General features: G+C 37.5%; 1 protein-coding gene across 1 annotated transcript; it reads left to right on the top strand.

Moving 5' to 3' along the window:
* Positions 1-6591, top strand: LOC121952703 (sodium-dependent dopamine transporter-like). The gene is made up of 9 exons (XM_042499511.1): positions 1-136; positions 1489-1632; positions 1718-1922; positions 3502-3571; positions 4194-4334; positions 4439-4538; positions 5098-5198; positions 5293-5460; positions 6559-6591. Exons 1-9 carry the CDS (start codon positions 1-3, stop codon positions 6589-6591), a joined length of 1098 nt encoding a protein of 365 aa, XP_042355445.1.
* Positions 6592-8757: the final 2166 nt, after the last annotated feature.

The following is an 8757-nucleotide window of genomic DNA, read 5'->3' as shown; positions in this document are numbered from 1 at the left end:
ATGGCAGCCATGGAGCGGCAGAGCAACAGACCTACATGGAGCAGGCAGATAGAGTTCACCCTCGCGGGCATCGGCTGCGCCGTGGGTCTGGGCAACGTTTGGAGGTTTCCTTATCTCTGCTACAGGAGTGGAGGAGGTGAGACGCCGAGACGGCACCTCAAGTTTAATTATGAAACCAGCCTCTTTGCTTGCTTCACTGAGCAGACACGCGGGGTCTGAAAACGGTCCAAAGGTTTATCGAGTGGGCTGTGAGTGAGCACTTTGTGCTGCAGTGATGCTGATTGTGGAGGAAAAAAAGAAATGTTCATTTAGCTCTAAACTTACCTTACTGTGCATGTCTTTTAACCCTTTGATGCCTGAGAAAATTTGTTTGATTTCTTTCTTGCGGAGATGGCAACAAGCTTCCTAAAAAGACAAAAAAAAAAAAAAAAAAAAAAAAAAGTTAGTTAAAAAAGTAGAAAGAACTTAACTGAGATTAACCACAAAAAAGTGGAGGGAGGATGTGTAGGATGTCCACGTGCAGCGTGAGCCCGCCATGTGCTTGTGTTGACGCTACAGCGGCGCCATCCCGAATCGCCGACAGCAGATGCAGAAGGAAACCTAGACGCAAAAAGTAGACGCAAAAGATTGATTTATTTCCAAAACATGGTGAGAACGCAGTTGGCAACTTAAGAAGAAATTACCCAAAAATTTGCACAAAAAAGGACAAGAAAATTAATCAAAATTAAAGGAAAAAAGTTAAAATAACAAAGAAGGGACCTGAAAACATGCTTCAATGATATTCATAATTGTGTAAAATAATTCAAAATATATATTTACAATAGTTATAAACATATTTTTAAAACATTTTTTTAGCTAGCTTTTAAAAAAATATTAATTAAATCTACTATTTTCTTGCAATTTGTGGAAAACGTCTTGCCAAGTTGCTCATCTAATTTTTTCACAAAACTATTTTTTCAGCATTTGATGGTTTAAATATGTGAAAGGCATCTCGACACAGCACAAAAAAGTGATGTCAATCCTGGTTTCAAAGGGTTAATAACCATTGGGTAACATTAACAGTTAGCCCTGTCACTGTGTGTGTGTGTGTGTGTGTGTGTGTGTGTGTGTGTGTGTGTTACTCCATCTACAATAAAAGGAGATTTCAGCATTAGTAAACAGCACAATTTGCATTAAATGTGTAATTATAGGACAAAATTGCACGGTCACACAAAATTCATGGAGTGAATTTGCATTAATTTTTGCACCGTCTTCGGTCTGTTACACTCTAACTGAAGTGTCACCTGATGAGTTGATGAGTAGCGAGCTCTCCTGATCTCTGACACACTTCACGAGCAGTAAAAGAAAACGAATCTTTCTTTGATGAAGGTTAAAGTGACCTTTTGTTTCATAATGGGTTAATTATCTCGAGATACCAAAGCTCAGTTTCTTGAGATAACTCAATGCCAACAAAATGTGTGTGACAGTTGAGTCATCACTTCCCGTCAGGTGCCTTCCTGGTGCCGTACCTGCTCATGCTGGTTGTGTTGGGGATCCCTCTGCTGTACATGGAGCTGACTGTGGGTCAGTACACGAGGAGAGGGCCCGTCCACGCTCTGGCTAATGTCTGCCCGCTCTTAAAAAAGTACTCTGGCGCATAAAACCATTTGTTTCCAGACTCCTGACAAGTGTCCAAAAACTGACATTATTTTTTGATGTTTTTTTTTTTTTTCCTCAGGAGTGGGCATCGCATCAGTGGCCATCTCCTTCATCATGTGCACCTACTACAACATTGTCATCACCTGGGCTCTCTATTACCTCTTCAGCTCCTTCCAGGCGCCGCTGCCCTGGCAGAGCTGCAACAACACCTGGAACACACTCAACTGCACCAATCATGCCACCAACAGCAGCTTCTCCTCCACAGCCAGCCAGGAGTTCTTCAAGTATGTCCTACGAGCCGAGACGTCTCACACAAATATAAAAGCCACAACATAAATACAAAAGCAGCAACGCAAATGCAAAAGGCCAAAATGAAACTGCAAAAGCTACAGCACAACTGCAAAAGCAACAATGCAACTGCAAAAAGCAACAATGCAACTGCAAAAAGCAACAATGCAACTGCAAAAAGCAACAATGCAACTGCAAAAAGCCAAAATGAAACTGCAAAAAGCAACAACACAACCACAAAAAGGCCACAATGCAAATAAAAAAGCAATAACGCAATAAAAGCAGCTGTGACGTGTCAAACAGCTGCAAAAAGTATGCGATAATAGATGGTGAATTTGACTTCCCAACTCGGAAATTACGACTTTTCGACATCACATGAACGCAGCATTAGTGAAGGGTCAATTACAAGCATGGTCGCTCTCAGCTTCAGTACCTCTGCTGGCAGTGATGGTGTGATGGACATGAGAGGACATGATGAGAGGACACACTGGACGCGGTTTGAGTTCAGGTGTAGTGAGTTTCCAGCTCGGTTCTGCTGAAAGAATAAACTGATATCTGATGTTTGATGTAAATGTGCAGAGATCACAGCAGAGCCGTGACTTAGGGACGGTTCTGTAGCTGCAGCTTCCTGACATTTTGGGGAATGTTTATCTCTATAGCTCCACTATAACACAAACTGAATATTATTTTCAGCATTATTTTTGTACAATTCAAGTTGACATAAGAAGATAAGAGGAACAAAAAACCCCAAAATATAATGATTTTGCTTTTGAAAATAACTTTCTTTTCCAGCTTTTTGTCTGAAACGTCATGAGGTTGTCATCTGTCCTCACCACATCTCAGCTTTTTATACCCTCAGGTGATGAAAAACAAACAAAGAGAAATGTCAGTATCTTATCAGCCACGAGCAGCTGGAAATTATTGGTTTATTGTTATGTTATGTTATGTATGTATGTATGTATGTATGTATGTTGTATGTTATGTTATGTGTATGTTATGTTATGTTATGTTATATGTATGTTATGTTGTATTATGTTATGTTATGTTATGTATTTTATTTATGTTGTTTATGTTATATGTATTGTATGTTTTGGTATGTTTGTATTAGTATTGTATTGTATGTATTGGTATGTTATGTTTGTATTGGTATGTTTATGTATGTTGTTGTTTGTTTGTTATGTTATGTTTGTTTTATGTTATGTTATGTTATGTTATGTATGTTTTTTTTATGTTTGTATGTTATTGTTGTATGTTTTGTATGTTTGTATGTTGTTGTTGTATTTTTTTATTGTATTTATGTTTATGTTATGTTGTATGTTATGTTATGTGTATGTTTGTTTGTATGTTGTTTGTTTGTATGTTGTATGTTATTGTATGTATGTGTTATGTTTGTTTGTTATTTATGTTATGTTTTTGTATGTTGTTGTTGTTTGTTTGTTGTTATGTTTTTGTATGTTATGTTATTGTATTTGTATTATTGTTTGTTATGTTATGTTTGTGGGTATGTTGTTATGTTGTTTTGATGTTTGTATTGTTTATGTTATGTTATGTCGTTTACCCACAAGCCTTTGCCAGCATTGCCCGTGGCTCAGCTCTGGGCTGTGATGTTTTCTTCATGCTGCTGTGCCTCGGACTCGACAGTGAGGTATTTTTAATGAGGAAAACATTAACCCTTTGACACCTTTTAAATGAGCTCAGTTTTGTTGTGCTGTGCCCGTTCAGCTCTGGGCTGTGACGGCTGTCACGAGCAGTGAGGTATTTTAATGAGGAAAACATTAAACCTCTGAAACGTGAGCGAATTGAAACGTGTTTTTGATTTCTTTTGAAAACATGGGGACAAAAACTCACAAATAGAAATTAGTTAAAAGTTACAAAAATGTATTTTTTTAAATATAAAAAAAATGTCCAGAAAACTATAATTACTATGATTGTATATTGAAAATTGTTAACAGAAAAAAATATACAAATGTTTGTTTTGTTTGTTTGTTTTAAAAATTTCAGCTTTTTTTTTGGGACATTTTCAAGTTTGACTTTGTTTTGTTATTTTACTTTTTGTTTATTTTCAGGAAATTTTCTTCAATTTATTCAAATTTTTGAAAAAACTGTCTCTTCATGTTTTTGGAAAATTAATAAATATGTAAAATAAAAAGTAAAAAAATAATAATATTAATAATAATAATTTGCTGTCAAAGGTTTGACTAATTCTAGTTTGATTATTTGCAGCGATCATACAGAGATTTCTTTTATTTATTGATTTATTTTGGCAGTTTGCGATGGTCGAAGTGATGGTGACGAGTCTGATGGATGAATTTTATCAACATCTGATTCAAATCTTCAAGCGTAAGGAGCTGTTTGTTCTGGCTGTTTGTGGTGCGGCGCTCCTCCTGGGGATCCCCTGTGTCATGCAGGTACACGCCGTCATTTAAGCCATTTAAACTTTAACCAGTTAAATCCCGATTGTGTTTTTGGCGTCTCGCTAACCTGCAGGTCTAAAGACGGCGTCTGTTTTCAGGTGGGCATCTATGTGTTCCAGCTCATGGACCATTACACCGCCATCGTGTCCATCATGTTTCTGGCTTTCTTTGAGGTTGTGGCGATCTGTTGGTGTTACGGTGAGCAGACGTGTGTCTTTCTGTTTTTTCAGCGGCCATTTAATGCAAATACATCACCACAATAAATATCGAAATTGGACGTTTCTGCAAACAACAACACTGTGGTTAAAACACTCGGTTACGGTTAGAAAAAGGTCGAGTTTTAGCTTCGAATACCTGTTTTTGGTGGAACAATCCCGATAGGAAAAGCAACGATGTCTCCATTAAAAAAAAGTTTTACGTGCAACTATTGACGCAGATTGTCGAGATTAAAAAAAACGCTTTTTGTGGCACATTTTGACTGTGGGACATTCTGACGATTTTAGGAGATTTTTAGGATTTTAGGACATTTCTTGTATTTTAGGGTGTTTCCGGGATTTTGGGACATTTCTTGGATTTTAGGGTGTTTCCGGGATTTTGGGACATTTCTTGGATTTTACGACATATCTCAGATTTTAAGACGTTTCTAGCATTTTAGCACGTTTCTAAGATTTTAGGACATTTTGAGGATTTTAGGACTTTTCTTGTGTATAAGTGTATAAAAAGTACTAGCTGTGAGCCGACGTTGCTCTCCGTGCAGGAGGAAATCGACTTTCGGACAATCTGGAGGAGATGACCGGAAAAAGAGCGAACATCTTCTTCAGGCTGTGTTGGCTGGTTGTTGCTCCTGGGCTCATCACTGTGAGTCAGACCTCAATATGATTTAAATTTCTCTTCCAAACGAGCCAACATGAGATCTAAAATTTTCACAGCTAATCATTTCTTCTGGCGGCAGGTTATCCTGGTTTTCTCCGTGATCCAGTTCAAACCGGCGCGATATGAGAACTACGTCTTCCCTCCCTGGGCTCAGGGGGTCGGCTGGGTCATCGCCATGGGCTCCATCATCTGGATTCCTCTGGGTGCCGTTCACACCTTGTGGGTGCTACCTGGCTCGCTCGTACAGGTGACACATTTACCATTTGCTTGTTTTTGTGCGATATTGAAGGTGGGACCCCAGCCCAGACGCCAGAATAAAATACTGTAGCAACAAAATCACATTTTTTTTAAATTAGCTGAGGACATTTACAGCCATGATTGTTACAACAAAAACTATTTTTTAATAACATATCGGGAAGATTACAGATCAGTTTGTTTACCAAAACCTGGTATTTTTGGACAACACGTCAAGACATTTTCAGCTGTGTTTCTTGCAACAAAACCTGGTATCTTTTGACGACATGTCAGGAAATTTCCAGTTACGTTTGTTGTGCAATATCAGGTATTTTTAACAACAAGTTGGGAAATTTTCAGATGTGTTTTTTGGGCCAAAACCGAGTATATTTTTATGATATGTCAGGACATTTCCAGACATGTTTCTTTGGATAATAGTGGATATTGTTTAACCACACGTCGGGACATTTTCAGCTAAAACCAGGTATTCACGAATGATAGATCAGGACATTTCCAGCAAACCATTTTTTTTTAACATGTTGGGAAATTGCCAGATGTGTTTGTTGGCCAAAACCTGGTGTTTTTTGACGACATGTTACGACATATCCAGCCACGTTTCTTACGACAAAATCATGTATTATTTAACGAAACATCAGGACATTTCCAGCTATGTGTATTGCGCAATACTGGGTATTTTTTTAACAACATGCTGGGAAACTTCCAGTTGTGTTTGTTGAGCCAAAACCAGGTATTTTATAAATATGTCAGGACATTTCCAGTCATGTTTCTTCGGACAAAAGTGGGTATTTTTAACGACGTCGGGACATTTTTAGCGACCAAAGCTTACCTTACCCTAACCAAGTTATTTTTATGCATAATTAACTCCCCATTTATTGCTCTGTAAAACACTTTTATGTCACAACATAAAAAAAAATTGACTTATAAATTTCAACGTATCTGCTACATATGAAACGCATATATCCAAGATAATTTTTAGAAACAAACAATACCAACATTTAGGCGATTGAGTCGAGAACCAACATGCAAGTGTTGCCGTGTCACGTTCATATAAAAATCAAACTACATTTTCTTATATATATTCCTCTTACAGAAACTGAAGCTGTCCATCACCCGTTCGCCCTGAATGAAATATCAAAAATGCCGTATTATGAGAGGGGAGGAACAGACGTCGCTGTCATCAGCTCCAACATCCATCTACCTGAAAAACGTCCCGCTCAGACAAACCTGTGATACCTCCGTGCGCCGCACAGTGTTCACCGAGCCACGAGAGTGGCCCATTTATTTAATCACAACATTGTTTGCCATTTGTTTTAAATCTGTGACAAACCTCTGGTTAGTCAAACAGAAGTAAAAAACAAAAATGATTTTTTACCTGATTGAGAAATGCTGCTGCATATCTGCCATGCAGATATATTCCAACGGTCATTTATGTGAGCCTGCTGATTCAATTTGTTGTTGTAAATGTGAGATTTTGCAGTTTTGCTGATTTTTTTTTTCTGTGATAAAATGTGGAAAGACAAAGTCCGTTATCGTTGTGTACATCTTTAATATCTGGCCGACACTTCCTCTGTTGTGAGGGAGCTTCAGGTGAAGGACGTCGTTCCTCTTATTTTACTTTGCTGAGGGTGCCATCTTTTGGTCTGTTGATGCAGTTATGGGTGTTGAGATAAAGTAGATTTAGTCAATACATTTTATCCAGTAAAATGATAAAATAATATATTTACAGGGTCATAAAAGTCATGGAATTTGCAAGTGGAAATTTCCAGGCCTTAATACATTTTGGAAAACTAAATATTCCCTGAAAGTTTTGGAAAAGTCATGGAATTTTGTTTCACAAACCTGTATAATAACACATGATGTGTTCAAGAACTGTCAAAAAGTTGAAAATCCAGCAATAATTTCTGTTTTTACTTGTTCTGGCTGTTATAAATGGTCTAAGTTTTGGTGATTTTTAATGAAAACATTAAAAAACTAGCATATTTTCTTGAAAAAAACCACCCCAAAATAAAAAAAAAAATCACCAAAAATTATTAAAGGAAAAAAAAAGCTGTTTTTTTTTAAAGAAAATATGCCTCCCAAACCTCAAAGTTTAAAAGAATAAATAATAATAAATAAAACAAATAATATTTTTTTCTTAAAAAATTGACCAAAAATTGTAAAGAAAATAAGGTTCTTTTTTTTTTTTTTTTTAAAAAAAAAAAAAGAAACCACACATTGCAGACCTTTTTTTTTTTTTTTTTTAAAAGGGCTTTGTTTTTTTCTTTAAAAAAATAAATAAAAATGAGGAGATAAAGAATGGCCAAAAAGAATTCAAAAATATTAATAAATGAGTATTGAAGGTCAATTCAGAGAATGTATAGACTTTAAAATTTGCCTCAAAGTCTTGGAAATGTATTGTTGAAAATGATTATGACCCCTGTATTTGACACTCAGAGTTCATACAGATTAACTTTTTTTTTTTTCCCCCAATATATGTTTACTGGGTTTTTTGTTTATAGAGAAGAAAGGGCGATGGCAATGTTCATAACACGTTCAGGCCCTTCTTCAGTGGTCAAAAAACAGGAACAGAAATTAAAAGATTTATAGGTGCTGCATGTCTTTGTATAAAAAAAAAACCCACTCAACTTGAGCAACCTTACCTTTCACTGCGCTGACATCTTCGCAAATGGAGTGGATTTGTTTCTTCAGGTCCGTGATCACCGTTTTATTTTCCTGAATCAGTGATTCAAAGTGTTAATTAGCTGCAAGTGAGGAGACAAACTCCGGAGCGTCAGCTAAGTTAGCTCCCATAACCTCGCCAACAGTATCGTGTTTACCTTTCTCGCTGGGAGGTGGTTTAGCTGGGAAAGTCATCTTCATCCATCACGCTGATTTTCATCCCTTCTTTCGCCGCGTGGCCGTGGTAGCTGTCTGAATATTACGGCTAACGTTAGCTTTGTTAGCCGACTTCGCTCCGTCTTTTCGTCACGCGCTTTCCTCTTGTCCAGTCCCGAATTTGGCATTTCACGTTTGTTCTGGGCGAATTGGACCGAACACTTTCCTAACAGTTCTTAGTCAGAGGCAGGCTTACTATAAATAAATTATTCACCGTTGAATTGGCTTTTGGTAACAGAGCTCAGAGTCTGCTCACAGCGCCATCTTGGATCCTCCCCTTCATGTTCAAAAGTTTGGGGAGCCAACTCTCCAAAAATAACGTCGGGTCGTTGCCCTCCACCCGCTCTGGAAGACTGAAAATCCGGATATTCTTGCGTCTCCCTCTATTTTCTAAGTCGTCCGCCACCTTTTTCTC

The sequence above is a fragment of the Plectropomus leopardus genome, chromosome 13 (assembly GCF_008729295.1).
Source record: "Plectropomus leopardus isolate mb chromosome 13, YSFRI_Pleo_2.0, whole genome shotgun sequence".
In the NCBI taxonomy this organism is placed as follows: domain Eukaryota; kingdom Metazoa; phylum Chordata; class Actinopteri; order Perciformes; family Serranidae; genus Plectropomus; species Plectropomus leopardus.
This window is presented reverse-complemented; position numbering and strand designations above follow the sequence as displayed.

What these genes read in the sequence shown, in the direction of transcription:
- LOC121952703 (XM_042499511.1), top strand. Translation starts at nt 1, where the DNA reads ATGGCAGCCATGGAGCGGCAGAGCAACAGACCTACATGGAGCAGGCAG. An exon ending in TTGCTCCTGGGCTCATCACT is followed by an intron (nt 5,199 to 5,292) that starts GTGAGTCAGACC and finishes TTCTGGCGGCAG; the next exon opens with GTTATCCTGGTTTTCTCCGT. An exon ending in TACCTGGCTCGCTCGTACAG is followed by an intron (nt 5,461 to 6,558) that starts GTGACACATTTA and finishes TTCCTCTTACAG; the next exon opens with AAACTGAAGCTGTCCATCAC.